At 46.7% G+C, this 27562-nt stretch overlaps 2 protein-coding genes across 6 annotated transcripts in view; one reads left to right on the top strand and one right to left on the bottom strand.

Moving 5' to 3' along the window:
- Window positions 1–9907, top strand: part of IL6ST (interleukin 6 cytokine family signal transducer) — a 72104-nt gene extending 62197 nt beyond the window's left edge. For 2 of the 4 annotated variants that reach the window (XM_054487986.2, XM_054487987.2), the window contains 2 exons: window positions 1582–1700; window positions 5347–5778. In XM_054487986.2, coding sequence (XP_054343961.1) covers window positions 1582–1700; window positions 5347–5425 — 198 coding nt within the window. In that variant the 3' untranslated portion in view covers window positions 5426–5778. Of the gene's footprint in view, window positions 1–1581; window positions 1701–5346; window positions 5779–6643 lie in introns of those variants that run through there. The other 2 variants (XM_063664828.1, XM_054487989.2) reach the window with 2 other exon arrangements.
- The window catches only part of IL31RA (interleukin 31 receptor A), a 71968-nt gene continuing 54205 nt past the window's right edge, over window positions 9800–27562 (bottom strand). The window contains exons 9-16 of one of the 2 annotated variants that reach the window (XM_054487991.1): window positions 26349–26531; window positions 25177–25278; window positions 24225–24371; window positions 21969–22109; window positions 19100–19193; window positions 17745–17826; window positions 15828–16018; window positions 9800–10172 (exon numbers count right to left, since the gene is read on the bottom strand). In XM_054487991.1, the coding sequence (XP_054343966.1) occupies window positions 10136–10172; window positions 15828–16018; window positions 17745–17826; window positions 19100–19193; window positions 21969–22109; window positions 24225–24371; window positions 25177–25278; window positions 26349–26531 (977 nt within the window). In that variant the 3' untranslated portion in view covers window positions 9800–10135. Of the gene's footprint in view, window positions 10173–15327; window positions 16019–17744; window positions 17827–19099; window positions 19194–21968; window positions 22110–24224; window positions 24372–25176; window positions 25279–26348; window positions 26532–27562 lie in introns of those variants that run through there. The other variant, XM_054487990.2, reaches the window with a different exon arrangement.

The raw sequence follows: 27562 nt of genomic DNA, 5'->3' as shown, positions 1-27562 counted from the left end.
CCTCATCCTGGACAAGGAAAATGAGGTCCAGAGAAGAGGGGTCAGCAAACTTTCCAACAGCACAGGAGAAAACGCTGGGTTTGTGGGTTATAAAAGGACAGCCCTGCCCTTTGGGAAGTTAATGTCTAGCGAGGAAGACGGAGTGAACCAGGATCAGGCTCCGCCTTAAGAACACATCAGAAAGTGCAAGTAGGCTCAGGCCATACAAACCAGGCTACGACTAACCCCTGGCCAAACACCAGGCAGCTCCCAATATAAAACAGTCCCCCAATTCCTCAATGAGAAGATCCTAAGAAAAGTTTTTGGACAGCTTAACTGTGTCAGCTTTACAGATGTTGATTAAATAGTCAGATGTCTGCCTATGATCCATATTTTAAATAAGATGTGGAACAATGCAGAAATATAGAATTGATTTTTTCCACTCGTACTTTATGAAGATAGTTCCATGCAACTCTTCACCTGCAATTGGACACTGAGATCCTTCCTCGTCATTACCAGATCCCCTTTGTGAATCATCGGCACAGGTTTTGGGAGCTCGTTCCTAACGTTTCCGTCTAGTTGTGTGAGAGACAGCAGACAATGCTGTCATGGAAAACAGTATTCAAAAGCCTTAAGTATCCACTTTTATCTTAAGAGACTTTCCCTCCATCCCAATAATGTAACCTGTTATGATTTTACTTTTTAAAATGGTCTTTAAAAAACTTTATACTGAAATCTAACCTAGTTAATATTGAGATCGTATCCCAGGAATAATGACTAAATCCCTGTTCTATGACCTTGTCTCCTTTTATGCCAGTTCCTTCTGGTGATCTCCATGTGACTCTCAAAATTAAAAATTAACATTGGATGAGGTCATTTTGGTGAATAGGTCTTTCGCAAACAGAACTTTTGTGTTTAAACAACAAAGAGAGGCCAGGCACAGAGGCTCACGCCTGTAATCCCAGCACTTTCGGAGGCCGAAGTGGGCAGATCACTTGAGGTCAGGAATTTGAGACCAGCCTGGCCAACATGGTGAAACCCCGTCTCTACTAAAAATACAAGAATTAGCCTGGCGTGGTGGTGCGGCGCCTGTAATCCCAGCTACTCGGGTGCCTGAGGCAGGAGAATCGCTTGAACCCGGGAGGCGGAGGCTGAGGCTGCAGTGAGCCAAGGTCATGCCACTGCACTCCAGCCTGGGTGACAGAGCGAGAATCTGTCTCAGAAAAATAATAAATAAATAAATAAGAAGAGAGAAACTGTGATATGAGAAACTTTGTAAGTCCTTTACTAAAGCACTCCCTCTTTTTTGGGGAAAGATTTTTCAGAAAACATTTTATGTTCAGGCAAAAAGCTGTGCTCATCGGGATGCCTTCCTGGAGGAAAAGCATCTTCTGTAGAATTTTGTTGTGCAGGCATGAGCTGGTGACCAGGAGAGCCAGCGGTGTGCACAAACTGTTTTCAAATCAATGTTGCCTCGGTTCTCTGGGTCAGACTAAACTATAATTCTTATTGTTACAATGAGACTTATATTTCAGGACTGGCCAGAAGAATTTTTGTTGACCCCTCTGAGCAACATCCAGATATTCCCTTCCCTCTTTCCAGCCCTTTGCCAAAGATGTGACTTCAAGCAAGGAGGACTCCTCAGTCTCCACATCTCCATCAGCCCCAGCAGGGACACAGATGGATTTATCTACAACCCATGCTCAAGTGCTTGTGGGGAGGTAATCTTACACTTTTTCTACTCCCAGGACAGAAATGAATGCCCAAGGTGGCACCTAATCATACACCTCTGACCTTAATTGAGGCAGGTTCAAAAGAGACGTCTAATCACCACCGTGTTTTTGAGACACAATCTCATGCTATGGCCCAGGCTGGAGTGCAGTGATGCGCTCTTAGGTAACTGCAACCTTGAATTCGTGGGCTGAAGCAATCCTCCTTCCTCAGGCCCCCAAGCAACTGGGACTACAGACGTGTGCCACCAGACCTGGCTAATTTTTTTAAAAAAGTTTTGTAGAGACGGAGTCTCGCTATGTTGCCCAGGCTAGCCTCAACATCCTGGCCTCAAGTGATGCTCCTGCCTTGGCCTCCCAAAGTGCTGAGATTACAGTTGTGAGCCACTGTGCCAGTCCAACCACATTTTTATTACATTTAAGGCAACATCAAACAGGTTTCTCTCTTCTCCAATAGAGTCATGTGTGAATGTAAGCCAGCCCCATTTCCAAACAAGGAGGCTTTCTTTGTGCAGATAATTCTGCAGGTGTCAGATTTTCTACTGATTCCATGGTAAACGAAAGGTCACAATCTGGTGATGTCAAAGGGCCTCCCGTAGCAGAGAGAAGAGTAAGAAACACAATGGGTGAGATAAGAGAGGTACCCAGGGCACACAGTCATGGGAGGCACTTGGTGCCCTTGCCTGACCCTGAAAGTGAGCACCTCCTTCTGTTGGGAGCCCTAGACTCGCCCCAGTCCAGGCGCTGCTTGGTGATGATGTCGCCAGCTGGGGAGCTGGGCTTTCCGTCATTCACCCCATGAGATGGGGACTATTCTAGTTCTTTCTTGTCTTTGAGATCATTGTAACACCTACTTGAGGAATGGACAAGAGAGGGTAAGCCTGAGACAGGACACCACTCAGGAGCACTTTTCTCATCAGGGTGAAGTCTGAAGGGGGCTGAGGCCAGGAGGAAAATAGGAAAGCAAAGCCAGCTCAGGAGCAGCGCTGCCAGACATGGCAACTGGTTAGCTGGAGGGTCCAGGGAAAGAGAGGGGCAATGAGCCTGTGAGGTGAAGGAAGGGTAGCTGCTTCCAAGCCTGGGAACATCATGTCCAAGGAGAAGCATCCTGCGGAGGGTGAGGGAGGCCTGAGGCTCCAGAAACCAGGTGGCACCTCCCCTCCTGAGGAGGCCTGTGCGTTGCTTGCAGGGGGCTCATGCAGTGTCCCTGCCATGACTATGGCTGTGTCTATGAAATGTGGGGAGGGAGGATTTCTAGATTGTGGGACTGGCCTGGGACCCTAACAATGGCATCTCTAGGCAAGCACTAAAGACAAAGAGCTGAGAAATAGCTCTTTTCCTCTTTTTGGACAATTCTAGACAATTCTAGACAATTCCCTGCCCAGCTTCTCCTCCTTGCCTCCTCCTTTATTTCAGCATCGCCGCCTAGCCTCCCCAGGCCTGCCGTGAGGTTCTGGGGTCCTTCAGCCTGGGCAGACCCCTTCTTGTTTGTGGACAGTATCAGGAAGGAGACCCTGAGAGGGGGCTGGAAAATAGGGGACTCTTGCCCTATGCACTCACAGCCAGGTTCATACCTCCCCAGAGTCCACCCCTCCCCTGGCCCCACACAGAAATGAAAACCAAGGCAAAGCCACCCTTTAGAAACAGCATGGGCTTTCCTCACCTCAGTTACCTCATCTGTAATGATGACAGCAAGCCCCATGTTACTCACCCCGCACTTACTGTGTGCCAAGCACTACGTGTAGCAAACAGTGGTAGAACGAAGTGGTACAATCATTGCTTCATTTCACTGCCCCAATTGTTGTGGTGATACTATTTCACCCATTTTACAGATAAAGCAACTGAGGCTTAGAGAGGTTGAGGAACTCGTGGAAGGCAACAGAGGAGCAGGGAGCAAAGCTGGGGCTTAAAATTCAGTCTGACCCCAGCGCTCCTGCTTCAAACGACTACATTCTACCTACAAAACAGGGGTGCACTGGGCTGGGCGCAGTGGCTCATGCCTGTAATCCCAGCACTTTGGGAGGCTGAGGCGGGCAGATCACCTGAGGTTGGGAGTTCGAGACCAGCCTGACCAACATGGAAAAACCCCGTCTCTACTAAAAATACAAAACGAGCCAGGTGTGGTGGCGCATGCCTGTAATCCCAGCTACTCGGGAGGCTGAAGCAGGAGAATCACTTGAACCTGGGAGGCGGACGTTGTGGTGAGCCGAAATTGCGCCACTGCACTCCAGCCTGGGCAACAAGAGCAAAACTCCGTCTCAAAAAAACAAACAAACAAAAAAAACAACTAGGGGAGCACCCACTCCAGAACCAGCCAGGCTGGGATTCAACGAGATAGTCTTTGAAAAACACACAGGACAGTACCTGGTGTGTGTTATGTAAATACGTGCTCTGCATTTTGTATTGCCAAATCTGGCAACAGGATCTGCCCCCATCTCCACCAGCTTCCCTGGGCTCTGCTTTCCACTGCGGGCACCTGCAGTTATCTTTCCACAGCTTCTTTCAGGCTACCAGAGCCTGACTCCTGGCCTCCAAGCACACAGTCAAATGTGCCTGGAGGTTTCATACCCTTTGGGGACAGCTGTTAGTAGACTGAGGAGCTTAGGAGTGTGATAGCCCAGGCCCCTTGCCTGGGGAGGACACGCGCCAAGGACAGAGACACTTACCTCCAGCATCATCTGGGAATGAGACTGGCGCTGCCCTGCAGGGCTCTGCCTGAAATCCCACCCTGCCCTGGCGTCTTCCCCTCCTCTCAAGCATCCCTCATTCGCTCACCAGTTTCTCTTGGGAATGTGCCCTGGATGAATTAGTTACACCTGGACGTTTGTCTCAGGATTTGCTTTGGGGGGACTTAACCTAAGATTCCATTCCTAACCCCATCCCTGTACAAATACAGCATTCAGAATTGGGACACTTTGGGCGTGGTCCATTATCTGCGGTGACAGTGTTCACAGGAGGGTCCAGGTAATAGTTGGACACAGAACCACCCAAAGCGTCAGACTCACTCACCAGACCTCAGTTTAGTAAAGCGAAAGGCCCATCAGGATTACCTGTTAATGCTTCACGTTTAACACCCAGTCTGGGACCAGCTCTACTGGGAAATATGGACGAGGGGAAACGATGGCTGGGTCCTGTCAGCCTGCAGGTGACTTCCTGCCTCTCCACCCACAGCCCAAGCTGACCCCAACCCCATGCCCTCCACCTGGGAGCACCCTGCAATGGTCTCCAATTAGACGCCAGCAGGGCATTTTCATTACAACACTTAGCCAGAGATATTCTATCCACCCGGCAACAGAGAGGCAGGCTCCCAGGCCAGTGAGTTTTTTTGGGGGCCTGCAAAAATATGCTTGACCTGAAGAAAACAATTGATGGCAAATAACCAAGAAAAAAAAATCACAAAATTGAAGAATATTTAATTAAGTGGGTTCATTAGTGATATGATTTGGTGTGTCCCCACCCAAACCTCATCTTGAATTATATTCTCATAATTCCCACGTGTTGTGGGAGGGACTTAGTGGGAGATAATTGAATCATGGGGGCAATTCCCCCAAACTGTTCTCGTGGTAATGAATAAGTCTCACGAGATCTGATGGTGTTTTTTTTGTTTTTTTGTTTGTTTGTTTGTTTTTTGCGACAGAGTTTCACTCGTTACCCAGGCTGGAGCGCAATGGCGCGATCTCAGCTCACCGCAACCTCCACCTCCCAGGTTCAAGTGATTCTCCTGCCTCAGCCTCCTGAGTAGGTGGGATTACAGGCATGTGCCACCACGCCGGGCTAATTTTGTATTTTTAGTAGAGACAGGGTTTCTCCATGTTAGTCAGGTTGGTCTCGAACTCCCGACCTCAGGTGATCCGCCTGCCTCGGCCTCCCAAAGTGCTGGGATTACAGGCAGGAGCCACCATACCTGGCCGATCTGATGGTTTTATAAGGGGTTTCCCCTTTCACTTGGTTCGCCTTCTGTCTTGCCTGCTGCCATGTAAGACGTGCCTTTTGCCTTCCACCATGATTGTGAAGCTTCGCCAGCCATGTGGAACTGTGAGTCCATTAAACCTCTTTCCTTTATTAATTACCCAGTCTCAAGTATGTCTTTATTAGAAGTGTGAGAACAGACTAATACAATTAGCTTTATTATTTTAGAATTTATAAATGTTATCACACTTGTAAACATGCCATGAGTTAAGTTAGCTTCCCACCTGTTAAGTGAGCTAAGCCCTGACTCTGACATGGGACTTAGCCTGAGGCATTAAGATGCTCTTACAGGGACGGTGTCCATCTGGAAGCCCTGTCAGTCCACTCTGCTGTCGGCAGCACAGTGACGGGTCACCCATGCTCAGTCACCTAGGCTGGAGTGCAGGCCTCAGGGGTACCGTCCTGAGCTCCTTCACTCAGGGCTCTCCCAGACAAGGAGGTCAGGAGGACTCGAAGGATGATATTCAGGACTCCTGGGGTTTTCATTTTGTTTTGTTTTTTGGAAGATTTTGTGCCGGGCACAGTGGCTCATGCCTGTAATTTCAGCACTTTGGGAGACTGAAGCAGCAGGATTGCTTAAGGCCAGGAGTTCAAGACCAGTCTGGTCTGAGTAACAAAGCAAGACCCCCATCTCTACAAAAAAACAAAACAATCAGCCGGGTGTGGTGGCACAATCCCAGCTATGTGGGAGGCTGAAGTGGGAGGATTCCTTGAGCCCAGGAGATGGAGGCTACAGTGAGCCATGATCCCACCTCTGCACTCCGACCTGGGCAACAAAGTTAGACCATGTTTCTAAGGAAAAAAAATTTTTTTTTAAATTTCTTGTTTTATATTTTTGATGGGGAAGGGGTAGTGAAGGGATAAGGATCTAGAAAAGAGTGAAAATTCTGATATATGGTGGGAAAACATTGCTTTGGGTTCAAGAGAAGATGTCTTTGGACAGAGCATTCTCCCTTTGTTTAAAGTAAGGTGTTCTCCAGAACCAGCCCCTGAGAAGTCACGAAATCGTCAGTTTAGGAGGCTGCTGTCTTACCATCAGGAAGGAAATCAGCATCCTGCATGCCTGTCATTTTTCCTGGAACTCATATTTTTTCCTGAAGGACAACAAAGTCTGGCTGATAAAACGTCTTGGGAGGTATTTGACGTCCAGAATCCTTAGCATTTGTTGACTTATAGGGAAAAGTGCAATTTTGTTTCTAAGTAAATACATATTATTTGTTTCAAAAGGCCAACTGGACGTGTTTTGTGTCCTGTGGCTTGTTTCCTATGAAGGAAGGTTTGAAGTCAAGCCCCTGGGAGATGTGTGAGGTGCACATATGCAGTCGTGGTTTTGACTAAACCAGCACCCTAGGCTTTTCACTAACTGGGGTGCACCTTCCTGGACCCCTGAGCCCTGCACAAACTCCAGCACTTGCTAATCCTTAAGAATTCTGAATTCAGATGGAAGTTCATTTGGACCTTATTATTATTGGACTTCCCCTTATTCGCCCTTCCATGGGCCTGTGCTTGTGGTTCTGATGGACCGAGGCCAAGACAGCCCCTGGTTCTACCCCTAGAACCTGCCCCTCCCGCTCTCTCAGGATCTTGTCCCTGCAGAGCAAGGCCTGTGGGAATCCAGCTGGGCCAGGGACCTGGGATGTCTAATTCTAGGGGCACTGTTAGTGAGCCCCCTGGGCTATGGATCTAGGGCTAGGTTTTCTAGGCCCTAGATCCTTTGGCCCTATAGCTTTGACAATAAGATGAGATTTTGATGGGTTTCTGGGCTCACTTCCCATCAAGCTCCCATTGGGTTCTGATCTCACATAAGACTATATAGCCACAGTCTTCTATGGGCCAGGAACTCCTAAGAGGACAAACCTGGCATCTCGGGAGAAAGTCCCCACACGGAGACGGAGGCTTTAGTTGGGGCCTTCATGCTGTGCAGCCCAGGTCCTGCACACAGAGCGAGTGTGACTGCAGAACTGAGAGACACAACACTGCTGGCTCCGCAGACGGAGGAAGGAGCCGCAAGCCAAGGAATAAAGGCATCGCCTAGGAGCTGGAGGAGGCAAGGAAGACTCTTCCCTATGGCCTCCAGAGAGGAACACAGCCCTGCCAGCACCTGGACTGTAGCCCAGTGTGACTTCCAACCTGCAGAACTGTGAAATCATCAATTCCTGTTGTTTAAGGCATTGAGCTTATGGAAATGTGTTACAACAGCAAGAGGACACGAATCTTTGCTAAGTCTATGGACTCTTTGAAAGTGTAACTCATGAGCCAATAACTTGTTTTTATTTTGATACGAGTCTCACTTTGTGCCAAGGGTGGGTGGGGGTGGGGGAGGGGGAAGGAGGGGTGGGAGGAGGCACCCACGTGGTACCTTATTCCAACAGTCATGGGACATCCACTCTTCCAGCAGACCTGCTTTTGCCCTGCCCAGGTCCTGGGGGTGCTTACAGATTCTACACTGTCATGGGACTTCCTGCTTCTGTAGCCATCGTAAACCCTTCTGAAGCTCAGGGTCCCTGGGGGCTTCTGTCTTCTTGTCACCAGGGCTGTGAACATGGACACGGTGCCCCTCCCCATCCCTGCACCTGCCGTCAGCATTTCTCTTAGACCTCACTGGCTCTAAAACCAGTCTCAAGAGCTCTGCAGGCATCCAGGGGAGAGGGGAATGGTCTACACGTCTCACCAAAAAGAGGTCCCCTTGGAGTCTCCACTCCTCTTGATCTCCCCAATCCCTTGGTCATCTTACTCACCCAAGGTAGAAAAGCACAAGGAAAGTCAAAGGGCTGGGCTCCAACCCCCCACTTCCCGCTTAGGGCCTCAGAGAGCCTCCGCCAAGTCATCTAGCCTTTCTGAGCACAGCCTCCTCATCTGCCACTGGCCAGAGCTACCTACTCACAATGCGGTTGTGAGGCTTACTGGGTACTGTGTGCCACACCTTGAGCACAGCACCTGGCGTTAAATGCCAGTAAGTGGTTCTTCATAAGCTTAGTGATGAACAGGGGTCTCTGCGGGTGAATATCGCCCTGCCCCAGGGCTTCTCCTAGATCCATGGTGGATGTTTGTCATATACTTGGGTACTTACCAGTCTGTTCTGGTGTCCATATTCCTTGTCCCAAAATTGATCTCAAGGGCTTGCTTTCTACACCCTTTTTTTTTTTTTAAATCTGGCAGTCCCCCGAACCAGAATGGGTTCAGAGTGACTCCCTGCTTTCTACACCTCTAGAAAGTTCTAGCGCTGCAATTCTCTCACTACCAAAAACGGAAACAAGTTCAGCTGCCTGGAGAAGCTGCCAGACAGGCTGTGGACCACGTTCCCTTTAAACCACAGCCTGCGCTGTGACAAGAGTCTGTGGGCAGCCTGAGGGAGAGGAAGATCCAGGGAGCTCTTTATTTCTTTAATGGAAGTGACCCAAGTGTGTTTAGAAGCTGAAGGGAAGGAATGGCTAAAGAAAAACAAATTGAAAGTACGGGAGAGGCCATGGTGGGGTGGGCAGGAGACAGAGGAAACAGCAGGCACCTGCCACTCTGAGGTTTCCTGGGAGCCTGAACAGGAACAGGTCAGGGAGCTGTAGCTGTGGCGTAGCCTCAGAGCAGAGAGCTGAGACCCAGAGGCAGCTCCAGGAGCGGGAAGGAGTCTGGACTAGGAAGACAATGAGAGCCTGGGCGTGGGGCTCGGATCCTCCACAGGAAATGCAGGCAGGAGTCATTTCCTGCAGCAAAGAGTGTAATGAGCTGCTGAGTCCTGGTCAACCGGAGCCCTTTCCCACAGCCACCAGGCTCCCCTCATCTCTCACGTATTTACATTGTGGAGCCTCAGTTTAGACAGCTGACTAGGACTAGGTAAAACTTTAAGACAGGGGCTTGCTCTGCTGCCCAGGCTGGAGTGCAGAGGCACGATCTCGGCTCACTGCAATCTCTGCCTCACGGGGTCAAGTGATTCTCCTGCCTCAGCCTCCCGCATAGCTGAGACTACAGGTGCGCACCACCACGCCTGGCTAATTTTTGTATTTTTTGTAGAGACAGGGTTTCACCATGTTGCCCAGGCTGGTCTCAAACTCCTGACCTCAAGTGATCTGCCCACCTCGGCCTCCCAAAGTGCTGGGATTAAAGGCGTGAGTCACTGCACCTGGCTGAGTAGGTAAAACTTTAATATAGAAGTATAGTATTACATGAAAATAGTATAGAAGTATAGCATTACATGAAAATGGTATTACAGCTTTTTTGTATGAAAGGCCCAAATACAAAAGCATTTTAAAAGCTGTTCCTATTACCATAACCATGTTTTCATACTCTACTTAATAACAGACTTCTCATGCACATGCATCACAGATTGCATCTGTAGGTGGTCCATGTGTGGAAAAGACCACATACCCAGTCTTCAGAGATGGTTCTCTTGGGGCCACAGATTCAGTCTTCCTAGTTGGAAAACGCTGCATGTCCTTTCTAATTTCTCGAATTTTAGTCCACGCTTATGTTGAAGTTGGGCAAGAAGAGAGAATTCTACTCCTAAAAATGAAATGCATAGTACAAGTATCTCACTTCCCTTGAACAGCCACAAGAGCATTGCTGACAGCAGGTTTTGACCTCTTGTGGAGTTCTGCCCTCCCCTGCCCCTCGCCTCTCCCCAGCCCTTTTCATCAGCACACGGCAAGCGTCTTGGTTAGGACAGCCCTGCATAGAGCTCTGTGTTGAGGGCTATTGTGGCCTGGGGTCTCTTCCAGCATGGATTGGAGCTGTTTGTGCTTCAGAGCAAACTCTCTCCCCACTGACCCCTGTGTCCAAAGGGAATGAGGACTGCTGTTATCCTTAGTCACACTCCACTCTTCAGGAACCGCACCCCCCACCCACAGTAAGAGTGCAAGACACTGACCACACTACACATTTTGACTACAAGTAGGCTTGTCATTAATCAACATTTACGTAGAAACAATTAACAAAATACATCAGTGTGAAATTTCTTTTTCAAATGGCCTACAAAAACAAGTATTTTAAATAGTCAACCAAATGGCAAAGTCCACCCGCTGTGCTAAGGGCCTACTGAGTACTTCTTATTTCTAGCTACTCAGCTGGTCTCTCAATGTCCCCAGGAGCATGGAGGCAGAGAACATTCTGTAATGTCAGCACAGGGACATGGCAACAATAAAAAAAGAGAAGTTTAGCTTCACAAGGATTAAAGCTACACAAATAACTATAAAGTTTCAATAACTATTTCCGATAAGTTGACAAAATCAAGTTGACGGGTAGACAGCTGATTCTCAGTGGAAAAGGACAAAGGATCCGTCAGACATGTCTGGTGATACTGTAAATCAGCATAACCTTTGATGGGACACAGTCACGCAAAATGTGACAACCATAAAATTCTGACCCAGCAATTCCACTTTTGAAAACAGCCCCAAAGAGACAGGACAAAGGTAAGAAAAGATAAATGTTTATTGCATTGCACTCTATACTAGGAGGACCTTTAAACGAATCCTATCAACCAAGGGATGCCTTAGCAAACCACACCATGCAGGCACGCCATGGGGTTCTTCGTGGATGTTCAAAATGCTGTGCTCATGCATGAATTTTTATGTATGGGAGAATATAATGTATTCAGTATGATTTGCAATTAGCTGAAAAATGTGTACAAGTGCACACAGATCATGTTAGGAGTTAATTAAGCATGACAAATAATTGCTATTTAAAACTCTTGGGATTACTGTTGTGAAGTTGAATTTAAAACAAATTTTAAATTAGAAAAACGAGGGGACACCTAGAGGTGAGTCTCACCCATGCGAACAGTGTGTGTGGATCTAGAAGGCAGAGGGTAGTTCAGGCCACGACTTCTCAGCCTCAGCACTGATGACATTTTCTGCCAGATAATTCTTTGTTGTGAGGGCTGTTCTGCGCATTGTAAAATAATTTCCAGCATTGCCGGCCTCTACCCACTAGATGCCAGCAGCACCTTCCCAGTCGTGACAATCAAAAATATCTCCAGGCATCACCAAATGTCTGAGGTTTGGAGGCTGGGGGTCAAAATCACTCCTGTTGAAAAACCACTGGTGTAAGCCACCAACTCTCGACCTTAGCTATGGGAAGGGGACAGGAATTTAGGAGGGCTGGTGGGGAACCAGTAAGTGTGTGCACCCTTCAAAGAGGGCAGTCCTTATTTGGTCAGAAATTCAGAATGACATATCCTGATTTCTTTTTAATTTGCAGCTAATTCAAAGTTGAAACATAGTGGCAGTCTGAGTTTCACGTCTGTGGGTTACAGTAGGCGTCCACAAATTTTTTGTGCAAAGGGACAGAGGGTAAACGTTTTCCGCTTTGTGGGAAAAACTCTCTGTTGAAACTACTCAACTCTGCCTTTGTAGGGGCAAGCCACCATAGGGAATAGGTCAACGATGGGCATGGCTGTGTTCCAATTACTTTGTCAACACTACGTGAATTTCTTGGACTTTTCTTGTCACAAAATGTTATTCTTTTTGTTTTCAACCATTAAGTAGGTCATTATAGCTTTTAGTTCATGAACCTACAAAAACAGGGCCTGGATTTGGCCCGTGGGCCACTGCCCTGGGCGGCAGGGTGCCTGCTGCAGCAGGAGTAACTAGGGGCGGGCTGGAAATGGGGACAGAATCAGACTGGGGTGGATTGGCCAGCATAGGCTTTCCTCACACACAGAGCATCAGCAGAGCAGCCGGAAGGATCCATACTGTGGGCCTCTCCTTTTTCATCTCTCCCCATCTCCTGCCTCCTCCAGACCCTTGCGTGGTGTTTTCACACCGCTGCCTCCCGAGACACCAGAAGGAACTTGTGGTCTTTTTATTTAAGCCACAGATTTGTTTCTCTGCCATTCTTTTAAAATTTTCTGCTCTTACTGTTAAAGGCCACTAACCTAGCTGTCTGCATGGATCCCAGGGACTCAGAAAACTGGTTTATCCATTTTTAATGACCTTGCTAAAACACAAGTCTTCCTGTTTGTGTCCTCACAATGTCTCTGACAGTAAACAGGGAAAACACAGATGGCCTTCTCCAGCCACAGAGGCAGTCCCAGGTGTCCAGAGCGGGGACAGTTAGTGACTCGATCCAGGAGAGGAAGTCACCAGCGCTCTGAACTCTGAGGCTCACATCCTGTGAATCTGCTCAGGAGAGCTAAGGTGTGGCCAACCAGTGCGTTTTGGGGACTCATAGAAACAGCTCCTCCCACCTAGAGAGAAACAGAGCCAACCGTCTTCCCACCCCTCAAAGGTAATAAAACCATGGAAAATGATCAAAGGAGGCTGATGGAAGGGGAGAAAGGAATGAAAAGAAACAAGAAAAAAATAGCAAGTGTTAAAAGATGAGAAGCTCTAGCAGTGGGGGAAAACAAAGTATAAGATAGGGGCAAGAGGAGAGAAAGGAAAGAAGAAATGAAACAGGAAGGGCTGGGTGGGGATTTGCAAATTGTCCAGTGGAAGACGCTTCCGGCTTTGATGATGAAGGAGCAGGGGCCAGAGGGCAACATCCTTATCTCTGGAATCCACTCACAGGAGCCACTGGGGATCCATTTTCTCTCCCATCAAATTCTTAGATTTTAGGTTCAAAAGCTTCATCTACATCCAGGTGTGAGACAGCCAAGTTTGGGAGAACTCGTTCCAGGCTCTCCTCTCACCCACCTCCCACAGAATTTGAGAAAATTCCCCCAACTACAGGTGGGCAGGAGGGTTGAAAGAACAGCTGTGGGGGTACCCGTGCCCTCCCCCATCCTCAGACCAAGACAGGAGGCAAAGCTAGAATCTCCCCAGATGTTCATGAATCCGAAGGTGGGGTTGCCAAAGGCCCCATCTGGAACTCTGGGGACAGTGGGCTCACCGAAGAGTCCACACCACACCACCTGGAACTCTGGGGACAGTGGGCTCACCGAAGAGTCCACACCACACCACCTGGAACTCTGGGGACAGTGGGCTCACCGAAGAGACCACACCACAGAAGGGGTGGAGAGCAAGGAGAGCAGGGAGAGCAGACATCGGGGCGGCGTGAGAATTGGACGCATCTCTTTTGTTTGGTCCCTTCCTACACGTGGACTTGAGTGCAGAACAAAGGGACAGGGGCATTGCCCTAGAGTCCTGTTCCCCGGCGCCCTGCCTTGGGCCTCCCTCATTCCTTGGTGTACCAGAAGTCACTGTTCCGTAAACCAGGAGTACTGAGTCCTGGGTGGGTGGTGGGGGGGTAGCTGCAGCCACTGGAGATGTTAATGAGGACAGAGCTTTGAGAGAGCAGCCACACCTTCCTGTACCCACAGTAACAAGGCAGCAATTGGCTAAGGTAAGTGGTAGGTGATCCAACAGGGACAGGAGGGACCATAGTAAACACAGGAGGCCAGAGACAAAACCACGACCGGACAAATACATGACCCAGAGGACGCCACTGAGTGACCAACTCTGCCCCATGGACGCTTCGCCATTGAACATCCTCGGCACTCAGAGCCAGTCCCAGGCAGGACAGGGGAGGGCAAAACCCCAAATGTGACTGAGTCGCAAACCCAAGGCAAGTCAGAAATCATCATACTGGGCTGAGGTTACTTTGAAGTGTCAGGTCTCAGGCTAGCAATTAATTTTAGTTTTAGGAAAGTAAAGTGATGTTTTGCACACCTGAGTGGGTGGCTTGCGAAGTTCACGCCTGCAATCCTAGTACTGATTCCTCAAACTCTCCTAGAAAAAATACCATCAGCCTTCCTGGCTGGCAAGTGCTAGGTTCACTGCACCTTGGGCCACTCACTCATTGCCTCGCCTGCCCTGATCTCACCAGGCTCCTAGTGGCCTCCCACAAAGGTCAAGGGAGTCACAGCTGACTCTGTCACTATAGTTACAGGAGGAGCCCAGTACCACCTCAGTGCTGAAGCCAGCAATCCACACTTTTGTGAAAGGCTCCACTAACTGTCACAAGCTCTGTGCTCAGCTAGAGAAAAGGAGCAGAAGTCCTCCTGTTGGGGCTGCAAAGTTGCTAAGCATTGCATGTTCCCAGGCCCTACCCTGCTGCTTCCGGGAAGAGGCCTTTTAAGAATATGCTCAGTAAGCATTCCTGGGCTCTGAACCAGTGTGAGGGGCCAGCGTCCCTATATGACAACCACTGCAATGTCAGGTGCCTTTCTGCTCCCAGGCTGGGTGCTGAATAGAAGGGCAGCAGCAGCTGGGAAGTGGCCCCCTGGAGACTGGACAGAGCTGCGCCCGGCAGTGTACATTCCCCAGGGCCCTCCCCATTCCTTGATTTTTTAGTAGTCAATGCACTCTAAATTGGGGGTGAGAATTCTCAGGTGCGGTGTTGCTACAGACACTTGAGATCTAAGAGGATGTGAGGAGCCTCAGGCAACCCCTTAGGAAGGTCCACTCCACCTCCAGCCCCAACTGTGGGGAGAGAGGAAGGCTTCAGGGCTACCTCGTAGGGGAAGCCCAGAGCTCAGGCTCCCACCAGACCACCCAAGAGCCAACAAAACAACTGTCCTCTGGCAGCAGGGAAAGTCCTTCTGGAACTCTGAGGCTCAGCCCCAGCAAAGGCTGGGACCATGACCCAATTCCTGGGAGGCCAGATATGTCCCCCTTGGGGGTCCTTTGGGCTCAGAACTTGGGCCCTTCCTCCAAAGTCAATCTGTCAGGAGGCCTCGGTGAGAGCTTGGTATCTGAACAAAAGAAAAGAGATTGCTGTTCCTTTACAAAACTCAGGCTTATCACCATCCCTTCTTCCCAGTACAAGGTCATATCTGTGCTGACCAAGTTCAACTGGCAGCTCAGGGGCAGGGGAGACTTTAACCTAGGCAGGATGTGGCAGGGCCAAGCAAGCGCTGCATGCCGAGTCTTGACATCTTCTCTGGCAAGGGCCATCCACACTGAGGCCCCCAGGGTCTCATGCTATGGTCGCATTTAGACTCCTCCCTTGGTGTGATCTGGAAGTTTTTCAGACACAAGAAATTCCCTGGTTGTCACTGAATTTTTCAAATATGGATTTGGGGCTCCTTCCTCACACAGATGATCTGGTACTAAACTTTGACCAGAAAAGAGAAGCTGCTCTTTGGCTTCCGGGCGGGTCCCCTCTGGCATCCTCGAACGTAGGTATTGCGATTTTCTGGGAGGAATCTCAGGTGAAACTGGGAGCTCCTCAAAACTTTTCCCCAGGGGACAGTCAGGCCGGAAGGCGTAGGTCACGTACTCATTCTTTTCCCCTCCTAAATTGTTTTCCTGACCCGTTCTGGCTTCATCTGTGAAAATTTCTTGCAGAACATTCCCAAAGTTCACCACCAACTTGTCAATCACCAACTTGTCACTGGGGGTGGAACATGGTTTTAAGATCCTGTCTTCTGTGTTCACAGAGTCATCAGACTCCTTCAGGTTTAGCTTATCCTGGAAAAGAAAAAGGGACATCCCAAGTGGTCATTTAGGAGTCACATATGACACAGCCAAAAACTCGTTAGGCTTGGGACAGCAAATGCCCACCTCTGGAACAGCCCCCACCTTCCTCCCAGGCCCAGAAGTGGTGGCCAACGCTCTTTGCATGCCCTTCCACAGAGCTTGGAAGGAGTGGCACATTTCCTGAGAAACAGTGCCCTGGATTCAAACAATTTTTAAAATTTATTTACTTATATGTATATAATTTTTTTTTTTTTTTTTTTTTTTTTGAGACAGGGTCTCACTCCCATTGCCCAGGCTGGAGTGCAGTAGCATGATCACCACTCACTGCAGCCTCAACTTCTCAGCCTCAGGTAATTCTCCCCCCTCAGCTTCCTGAGTAGCAGGGGCTACAGATGCACACCACCACACCTGGCTACTTTTTTTATTTTCTGTAGAGATGGGGTTTTGTCATGTTACCCAGGCTGGTCTTGAACTCCTGAGCTCAAGCAATCTGCCTTCCTTGGCCTCCCAAAATGCTGGGATTATAGGCATGAGCCACAGCACCCAGCCAATTCAAACAATTTCTTCTGCTAGAGTGTGCAAGGCTATTTTCCACACAATCCCATGCTCACAAAACCCCAGTTAAGATGGAAGCACCAAAATTAGAACTCTTAGGGATGGAAAAACCACATCATAGAGACAGACTTGTGCAACCTCACCAGAAAATCAGAGGTGGCCTCATGGCAGGGACAGTGACTTTGTCATTTGTATCCCTAGGGCCTAGCCCAGCACGTGGCATGTAGTGAGTGATTAATAAGTGCTGGCTCTAGAGGCCCAACCTACGGATTATTCGAAAAGCATGTTAGTTATCAGAGAGCACTGCCTGTGAATCCATTTACTCTCTAAATGACATTTAATAAGCAGGAAAGTAAATGGGGGTATAAATCAGTCCAGTATACCGGACTGATAAGAGGAGGAAATAGAAAGAAAGCCCATTATAACAAAATGCCCATGCTCAAAAAAGACTTCTGAGTGGGAACAAAGACTAATATTTAAAATTTGTGCATCAAGGAATAACTGGAAACAGCCTTTCAGTAATAAGGATTTAAAGGTTATATTTGATTGAGATTTTTTCTACGTAAGCAAGAAATTAAACCTTAAAATTTCCCTAACAGTTTTCCACTTAAAAATTTATGCAAATGGAGGGTTTCTAGTTAAGGAATACTCACTAGAAAACCCCAATGCCAGTTAAATAAAGCCTGACTCTGACATCCCCAACCTGAGAAAAATAACCTGAGGCAGCCTCAGACTGCCATGCCCATCAACATTCCCTGGTGGTATTTAGGCAGTCTTTACATTAATGTGCTCTTGGCTGCTTTGTAAATGGCTTCAAATCCTATAGCCAAGGCTCCTCTCTCTCTAATTAGCCCATCAGGTCAGGAAGGGTAGGGCCAGTGTCTTTATTCTGCAGCATCCTTTATGGGACCAGTTCCACCTGGGAACGCACTGAGTCCTCATGAGCCTGGTGAAGCCCTTTCCCCTTGTCAAAGCATGAGGTCAAAGTCATTCCAGGAAGGCTGATTCCATCTGCCCTGCCTGCCATTCCCTGAGACTTTTCAACTCGAGTTCTCTTGATGTGAACCTCGAAAAAAGCTCAGCCTAGGACTCTTCCCCATCTCCATTCACCTTGTCTACCTCCCACAACAATGATTTCCTTAATAAAAACAGGAGAGTTTACCTTGAAATCATCTCCACGCCATGTGGCTATACTACTTTCAGCAGGGTTGGGAACACTGGGCCAACACAGGTGAGTCAATTTGCTAATAAGAGAGAAGATTTTAAGATGGGAAGTGAATCCAAGAAGCATTAGCACCATATGGCTGAGTCAAAAGAGTGAGGCTGTGCTAAAGGGAATTATAAGGTTCCCTCCTAAATAAGGGCATGTCCGCCTGATAGAACCTGGGAAAGTGGAGTTGTTTTTCGTTGTGTGTTGGGGGGTGTGTAAGTTCTCTGTGGGATGTGATCAAAGGAGACTCTTCCCATACAAAGCTTATCTTCCCCTCTCTCCCATCCCAGCATCTCCATACCTGGTCCCGATGCTGTAAATTGCACCATCACAGAGTCATTCCTTTGAGGCTTATCCTCTGGGAAGGACAACGTTTTATAAACCTTATAAGCTACCCACACTTTCCTGCAATGGTTCTTGAAGTGTGGTCCCAACCAGCAGCATCGGGATCACCTGGGAACTTGTTAGAAATGCAAATTTTGGGGCTTTACCCTAGAACCACTGAATCAGAAACTTTGGGGGTGAGGCCTGATTCTGATGCATGCTAAGATCAAAATGATTAGTTAAGTGCATAATGTACAAGAATCTATGCTGGTGGCTTGGTTATTACCTACAGTTGGTAACTGAGGTTGATATTAGCTTGACCATTAACTAAGTGCAGCTGCTTGACAGAGATGACTCACAACTGTCTAATTTGGAGAGACAGCTCAACCAGGGAAAGACCATTAGGGTACCATAAGGCTCACTGCAGAGAGAAAGTGTAAGACCCTGAAGACATGCTTTCTTCCCCACAGTGGCCAGGGCAAGCAGGGTAAAGGCCCCTGCAGCCAGACCCTCAACACTGCACCACAAGCAAGCAATAAGCTTGCACCCACAGACGACTGGCCAGCACTCCAACACCGTGGAGACACTGCTCCCTGCTCTGCCTGAGACAGAAGCTTGCAAGAAGGCCTCTTGCTGCAGCCAGGGGCCCTGCTAGACACTGAGAGAAAGGGCCTGCTCTCCAACTCCAGTCTCAGATGGCAAATAGAGCAGACAGAACCTATGGGACAGCTGGCACTCTCCTGGCCTCAAAAAGGCCTAGACCTGGGCATGGAGCTCTGGGAAACGAAAGTGCTGTTGCTTGGTCAGAATTCTGATGAGCCACTTAGCGTGGCCTTTAATAACCTCAATAAATATGCACCAAGTTAATAAATGAATGAACACCCCTTAATGGTAGAGTGCCCTCTCCTACGAAGCACCTGTGATGACTTCAACCCCTTTTTGTCCCTGATTTTTAAGGCACCCACTGTTGTCTGCAGACTCACTTGGGTTTTTTGAGACCATATGCCACTGTCAGGATAATGAGAATAAGAAGGCCTCCACCAATCAGAGAAGTTATAAGGGTAATCTCAAAGACACCTTTGAAAAAGAAAGAACAAAAGTCAGTAGTGAGTTCCTCACCTTCTTGACAAAAATCAATGATTAACTTTTTCTTCTAGTAGCTTCAGCAACACAATTTCTTACTAGTTTTCTTTCATTAAATTCAATTTCTTTCCACTAAAAAGACCCCAGGTCAGGAGTTTGAGACCGCCTGACCAACATGGTGAGACCCCGTCTCTACTAAAGATACAAAAAATTAGCTGGGTGTGATAGCGTGCACCTGTAATCCCAGCTACTCAGGAGGCTGAGGCAGAAGAATTGCTTGAACCTGGGAGGCGGAGGTTGCAGTGAGTGCTGATCATGCCATTGCACTCCAGCCTGGGCGACAGGGCTAAACTTCATCTCAAAAACAAAAACAAAAACAAAAAACAGAATTTCGTGCCTCCCCATCTAGGTGTCTTCCTGGCAGCATTCATTCCAACAGCATTCATTCAGTGAATATTTATTGAGCACTTACTTTTTAATTTTTATAAATATTTTTTTGAGATGGATCTCGCTCTGTCGCCCAGGCTGGAGTGCACTGGCATGATCATAGCTCACTGTAGCCTCGAACTCCTGGGCTCAAGCAACCTCCTGCCTCAGCCTCCCAAGTGCCTAGGACTTACAGGTGCAAGCCATCATGCCCAGCTAATTTTTAGAATTTTTTTTTTTTTGAGATGGAATCTCGCTCTGTTGCCCAGGCTGGAGTGCAGTGGTGCATCTCGGCTTACTGCAACCTCCGCCTCCCGGGTTCAAGTGATTCTCCTGCCCCAGCCACCCTGGTAGCTGGGATTACAGGCGCCTGCCACCAAGCCCGGCTAATTTTTGTATTTTAGGTAGAGACTGGGTTTCACCATGTTGGCCAGGCTGGTCTTGAACTCCTGGCCTTGAGTGATCCTCCTGCCTTGGCCTCCCAAAGTGCTGGAGTTACAGGCATGAGCCACTGCATCCAGACAGCAACTTTAGCTAAGGTGTCCAAGGAAGGAGTGAAATTCAAGCTGATCTTAATAGTGAGAAGGATCCAGCCATGCAAAACCATGCAGAAAAGCATTCCAGGCAGAAGAAACAGTGGATGCAAAACTTTGAAGCAGGAACAAGGTAAGGAAGATAAATAGAGGCAGAAAGCAGCAGGAAAAATGAGGTCAGCAAGGGACAGATGATGAAAGACCTTGAAAGTTATAGGAAGGAGTTTGGATTTTCTTTAAAATATAATAAAAGTCACTGGTGGCTTTTAAGCAGAGAATTCAGGGTTTGAAACTCTGACTGCTGTGTGGAAAATGGATTATAGAGGATCAAAAATGGAAGCAGGGTGATTTATAATCTATAGACCAGGGTAGGAAACTTCTAGGTTCCAGGGCTGGATCTTGCTTTCATTTAACCCATGGAGAAAACTCCTTGAGCTGATGAAATTTGTGCCTGGTGTTGCAAAAATTCAGTATAGCTTTAAACAATTTTCAACAGCATATCAAAAAGAGTTCCTAGAAGGCAATGTTAGTCCATCAAAACAGAATATGTTTTCTCTGTAAAAAAAAAGGCATACTCACATTTTCCAGAGTCATAAAGCAATTTTATTCTTGAAAAATGTGATGCATAAGAGGCTTTCAAGAATATTTCAAGCAATTTTTAGCTTGCCTCAGTTATTGCAAAAACTTGGCAGTGTTCCTTCATTTTTAATCTAAAAAGTTGTTCATTCTTTAAGACAGTTTTAGCACGTACTTAAAAATCAAATCTCTGTCACTCAAGGACTTAGCAAAATTAACATATTTCTGTTTCTCCTATCCTCCTTCCTTCTTTCTGCTTCATCCCCCTCCTCATTCCATCTGCCTGCCTCTAAATATCTCCCTTAACCAGCCATCATATGAAGCTACATTTTATTTTACATTATTTGTTTTCTCTAGTAAATTTTTCTTGCTATTTTTTAATGTAAAAGTGGGTAAGTTAAATATATGTCTTTTTGCTCAAAAAAAACCTCCACAAATGATGAGGTTAAGCCCCTTCCTATGGGTCAGTAGTCTTGAGTTAACCAAGGTTTTCCCTTGAAGGCCCTGTTGTACAGTGATATGGTTTGGCTGTGTCCCCACCCAAATCTCATCTTGAATTGTAGCTCCCATAATTCCTACGTGTTGTGGGAGGGACCCAGTGGGAGATAACTGAATCATGGGGGCAATTTCCCCCCATGCTGTTCTCGTAGTAGTGAATAAATCTCATGAGATCTGATGGTTTCGCTTGGTCCTCATTCTCTCTTGCCTGCCACCATGTAAGATGTGCCTTTCGCCTTCTGCCGTGACTGTGCGGCCTCCCCAGCCACGTGGAACTGTGAGTCCATTAAACCTCTTTTTCTTTATAAATTACCCAGTCTCGGGTGTGTCTTTATCAGCAGCGTGAAAACAGACTAATACATACCGTAACCTATAACATGCAGAAACTGGTGACTGTGAACGGGGAGACAGCCTTGAGATGGGAGCTGGTTTGGTGCTAAGACTGAAGTTGGCATTAATTTGACACCTCCTCCTCCAGAGGATTTGTGGCTGCCCATGAGAAATGACCAAAATGACCAGCGTTTCCAAATTCGGCTCTCAACTTGCCTGCTCTCTCCCTCCCATCCCCTCACCTATATGCTTTCCAGGAAGGCTGGTGAGCCAGAGAGCAGGATGGCTCTTTTCACTAGGCACTGCCCTTTCATTTGGCTTCCTCCAGCTTTTGGCAGATGTCATTTCTCTCTGATGCAAGGTAAACGTGAGGGAGAGGTACCTAAGGATTGAAGGAAATACTCACTGAATGACAATGTCTTGAAATTTATACTGGTCCCGTTGATTCCCCCAGCACTGGTGCTGGCCATGACCTGAACAGTGTAAGAGGTCTTTCGTTTCAGGGACTCCAGGCCGTACTGCAAGACGCTGGAATTGACTGTCTTGGCTAAAGGGAAAATACAGAGGTCAAACACCACAGCCAAACCAGACTGAAAATTGTGTCCCAGTAGCACCAAAATAAGAGCATTGGAACCTGTGCTTCCAAGCTCAGCTGTCTCATATTCTGACCCCTATTCATGTCCTGCTTAAATATCAAGATGGATCAAGGACCTCAATATAAGAGCTAGAACTATAAAAACTCTTAGAAGACAGCATAGATAAATCTTCACGACCTTGAATTTCACAATGGTTTCTTAGATATGACACCAAAAGCACAAGCAGCAAAAGAAAAAAATAGATTAAGCTGGACTTCACTAAAATTCAAAGTTTTTGTGCACCAAAAGATAATATTGAGAATGAAAAGATAATCCATAGAATGGGAGAAAATATTTACAAATCATATATCTGATAAATAACTTATATCCAGAATATATAAAGAACTCTTATAAATTCAATAACGAAAAGACAACCCAATTTAAACATAAGAAAAAAGATTAAAAAGACACTTCTCCAAAGAAGATATACAAATGGGCTGGCTGGATGCAGTGGCTCACACCTGTCATCCCAGCACTTTGGGAGGCCGGGGCAGGCAGATCACCTGAGGTCGGAAGTTTGAGACCAGCCTGACCAACATGGAGAAACTCCAACTCTACTAAAAATATAAAATTAGCTGGATGTGGTGGTGCACGCCTGCAATCCCAGCTACTTGGGAGGCTGAGGCAAGAGAATCACTTGAACCTGGGAGGTGGAGGTTGCAGTGAGCCGAGATGGTGCCATTGCACTCCAGTCTGGACAACAAGAGCAAAACTCCGTCTCAAAACAAAAAAAGAAGATATACAAATGGGCAAAAACTACATGAAAAGATGCCCAACATTATTAGTCAGTAGGGAAATGCAAGTCAATGCAATAACCACTACATACCTACCAGGACAGCCATAATAATTTTTTTTAATGAAAAATAACACGTATTGACAAGGATGCAGGGAAATGAAAACCCTCATACATTGCTAGTAAGAAATGTATAGTGTGGAGTAGTCACTGTGGAAAACAGTTTGGTGGCTCCTCAATAAGTTAAACTAGAGTTACCGTATGATCCAGTAATTCAGCTTCTAGGTATATGCCCAAAAGAATGAAAAACACAAACTCAAACAGATATGTGTACATAGCAGCATACGTTCATAGCAGACATCTGTTCATAGCAGCCCTATTCACAGTAGCCTAAAGGTTGAAACAACCTAAATGTTCATCAACTGATGAATGGATAAACAAAATATGGAATATCCACACAATGGAATATTATTCAGCCATAAAAATAAGTACAAAATCATGCTATAACATGGATGAACTTTGAAAACATGCTACATGAAAGAAGCCAGACACAAAGGCCACATATTTTATGATTCTATGTATATGAAATATCCAAAATAGGCAATCCATAGAGACACAAAGCAGTTTGGTGGTTGCCAGGGGCTGTGGGAGGAGAGGAATGGGGAGTGACAAATGAATGGGTATAGGGCTTGTATTTGGGCGGAAATAGAAGAGTTCTGGAAATAGTGGTGATGGTTGCACAATATTGTGAATGCTTCTAATGCCACTAAATTGTACATTTTCAAATGTTTAAACTGGAAAAATATTTTACATGTATTTTGCCATAAGAAAAAATTATTTAGCCTAAGCAAGAATCCAAGCCTTGCCCAGTATTTAAGATGTCAGGAGATAAGGTGGACTGAAAAACAAAGCATGATTTGGCAGGGGCAGTAGAAGTCACGGTGACAGGGTCTGTTCCTCCTCACTCTTTAAGCCAGGCACGCCATTCCTGGGAATGATGGTCGGGGAGTTCCCAGGAGGTCAATTCAGGGCCCAACCAGGACAAATTATAACAACTCCTTCCATTTCCTCAGGACTCTCCTCTCAGGTACTATCACTTCACTCTCACTTAACCCCCAAAACCCCAAAAGGCGGGTGCTCTTGGCCCCATTTTCAGAGAGACTTAAAGAAGCTAAGTGATTCATGCCAGGTTGCAGGTCACAATGTGGTTGGGGAGCCATGCCTACGACAGGTCTATCCATAGCATCTATCTGGGGCTTGGGGTTTTTTTCCACTTGGCTATGGGCGTGCTTACAGAATCCTTTTCCACCTTCAGCTTGGTAAAAGATGGTGTAGTTGCAGATGATACCCTTTCTCTCACTCTTGGAAATCTCTTTCCATGCGATCGTGACTGTCTTCACGCCAATGTTCTCCACCTTGGTCTCAGGACCTTCTGATGGAACTGGAAAGGACAGGGGGATAAATGATAATCACTGAACCGCACTCCAGGAGATCGTTCCCCCACAAAGGCTCTGGCCAGTACTCAGACCAAACCACAGTGCTGGAGGCAAGGGGAGAGGGTTGAGTAGGGAATTGATGAATCAGCTTGTTTGGGAAAATTGTTTTCTAGAGCCTCTTAAGCAAGAAGAGAAGTGGCAACAAGACCACTTGAAAAAGTCCTTTCTTATAGATGTCTCACTCCAATTTGGTACCCAGCTTTTTCATTCATATCTGTAAAGTGTAGTTATTATCAAATAGTTGAAGAATATGGCTCCATAGGCTACCTTTGAGTGGCAGAAGATTTTTTCCAGTGTTGAATCTGGAAGACACGAACTTCCAAAAAGATAAAAGTAAAGCTTGAGCAATTCACCAGTAAAGCCTTTGCTTATTGCTACATAATTAAAAATAATTTTTTAACATCCCTAGCTTAGGATGAACTCTGTAGGCTCCCTGATGTGGTCTTAATTCAGCGTTATTGCTGATAGCAGCTCTATTTGCACTGTTTATTTGTGACTTTGGGCAAGTTATTTCACCTCTCTGAGTTTTAATTTTCCATTTGTGAAATGAGGGGATTGGATTCAATGATCTCTAATGTCTACCCCAGCTTCAGAATTCAGCAAATTCATAACATACAGAGCTCACTACAAGATGAAGCACAAATAAGCCCTAAGATGGCTGGGAATGAGCTACAGGTACTTGCAGCCTTATTGGCATGTGGGACAGGTCCCACTCTTTCCTTTTTCCCACAGGGCCTTGTCCATTCATACCGCCTTCTTTGGCATAAGCCTGGATGGAATATGGCTCGCCAACTTTGTCGTGCAACATTGGATACACAGAGATGTTATAGCACCAGAAAGGTTTTAATTTATCTGTAAAAAAGAAAGAAAAAAAAGCATAAGTGCAGAGCATGGCAGAGTGGAAGGAATACTAGACTAAGAGTTATGGCCAAACACTTATAGAAGATATTCCATTTCTCTACAGTTTCCACCTCTGGAAAATAAACAGGTTAGGTTGAATGGTCTCTAATATCTATTGCTTTTCTCAGATTTTCTAATTAATTCTTATTTTTAAATTTAGCTTTTTAGCTTTCTCTTTTTTGGAGGCAGGGAATCCCCAAGTCTGTTCTGACCAAATACTGTTGCAGCAGAGAGATCCATAGGATCGCTGAACATGCTGCCTAATTAAGTCCTAGAACAACATATCATCACCCTGTAGATCTCAAACACTGTGACTTCTATCTCCTCTACTTGCCTGCATCCCTGCATGTGTATTATTCTTAATATGGATGTTTGAAGCATTAAGAAATGATTGTAGTCACAGGATTAAAAGGGTAAAGCCTCATGAGGGAGGCTGAGGCAGGAGGATCACTTGAGCCCAGGAGTTTGAGGTTACAGTGAGCTATGATCGTGCCACTGCACTCCATCCTTGGCAATCAAGCAAGACCCTGTCTCTAGAAATTAAAAATTTAAACAAAATTAAAAATAAAGAGTAAAGCCTCACTTGTATATCTTACATATGGCAGGGACTTTCCTGAAAAGAAGGCTATTCCTATAACAATCACCTGGGAAGGGGGCCTAACTGTTAAACAGGCAACCAGAACTGAAGAAAGTATCCTAGGTAGGCCAGCTGGGATCCACACTCTGGAGTTATCCATAGGATGACCCAGCTATCCGGGAAGGACTCTCTGATAGTGGGTGTTAAGATGGTGTTTTCCACCTGGAGACCAATCAGATACCTGGTCTGCTTGACATCCACAGCTTTCTGTGCCAGCCTTGCCTTGGAAATACCAAGAAGCGTGTCACTTCATTAAGCTTGCACAAGCTTGTCAAATGCTATTAACCACACTAACAGCTTTGAAGCCAAAGTTAAAGATCTAAAAATGGATGAAAATGAAACCAAACCCCGCACTGAGGGAACCTGTGGGTTCCACCCTGGCTACCTTGCTGGATCGTCCAGTTCGTGGCCTGAGACACAGATTCCCAGGAAAGGGTGGTGGGCTCTGAGTCCACATCCGGAAACCATTCAATCATCCAAGTGTTCACGTCTAGAGCAGAGCTTTGCCACTTCACCACTAGCTGGTCCTCAGCAAGGCAGGCCTGCATGACCTCAATGCACTGAAATGCTGAAAGGAGAGAAAAGGACTGCTTCACAGCTACCCAACTCATTCTCCAAATGCAACAACCACATTGGCATCCTCATTGTCTCAGCTGTAAAACAAGGCCAAAGTTCAGGATCTCCACTGCAGCCTCCCCGGATGGGGCTCTTTTCATTCCCCTTATTGCATCCTTTTTCCTTACACAACACCTTTGAGGAGTAAGTGGTTTCTTAATCTTCCTTTACCTACCCCAAATTGACCTGTTTCCAGAAAAGGATCTCACTAGAGAGTTGATGACTAAAAAGACTTACCTTCCACAGGTATCTCTGCAAGTCAAATGGAAAGGAAACCTGAGACAGAGAATCTCCAAAGGTAGACTTTCAGGCTCTGGGGAATTGTGTGGCTGGGAAGCTGGGAGATGGAGACCTTAAAATCATACCAGGGAGATGGCTTTACGCTTTCACTATATAGTCTGGCTCTACACAAACTGGATATGAATTCCTATCCTCAAGGCAGCAAGTATTGCGTTTGTACCAGAAAGATAAACACATTGCCATCCAAATTACCTAGTATGGATCAATACATAAATGGCAACATTTTCTGCAGGACTGGCCAAAATAATCTGGAAACAGGTCACAAGGATTTATTTAATAGAAAAGTTGAGTGTGTGGCTTCAAATCCAATATCTGGAACTTAATCAGAATCAGAGAGAGATCTTATTGAAAACATTCGAACACACAGAGAACTATTGGAGGTGCAGCGAGGCAGAGCTGGAAGGTACAAACTGGGCGGGGCTCAGAAATTCCAGGGCGTGCTCTCCCCTCACCCAATCCTCACCAGCGTAGCACTCCTCAGCCTGCAAAACTGGAATCCATGGGAACAGCGTTTCTTTTTCTTTTCTTTTCTTTCTTTCTTTTTTTTTTTTTTTTGAGGCATAGTCTCACCCTGTCACCCAGGCTGAAGTGCAGTGGCATGATCTTGGCTCACTGCAACCTCCACCTCCTGGGTTCAAGTGATCCTTGTGCCTCAACCTCCCAAGTAGCTGGGACTATAGATGC

This window comes from Pongo pygmaeus, chromosome 4, assembly GCF_028885625.2.
Source record: "Pongo pygmaeus isolate AG05252 chromosome 4, NHGRI_mPonPyg2-v2.0_pri, whole genome shotgun sequence".
Lineage (NCBI taxonomy): Eukaryota > Metazoa > Chordata > Mammalia > Primates > Hominidae > Pongo > Pongo pygmaeus.
Note: the sequence above shows the minus strand (reverse complement) of the source record. Positions and strands in the feature narration are given on the sequence as shown.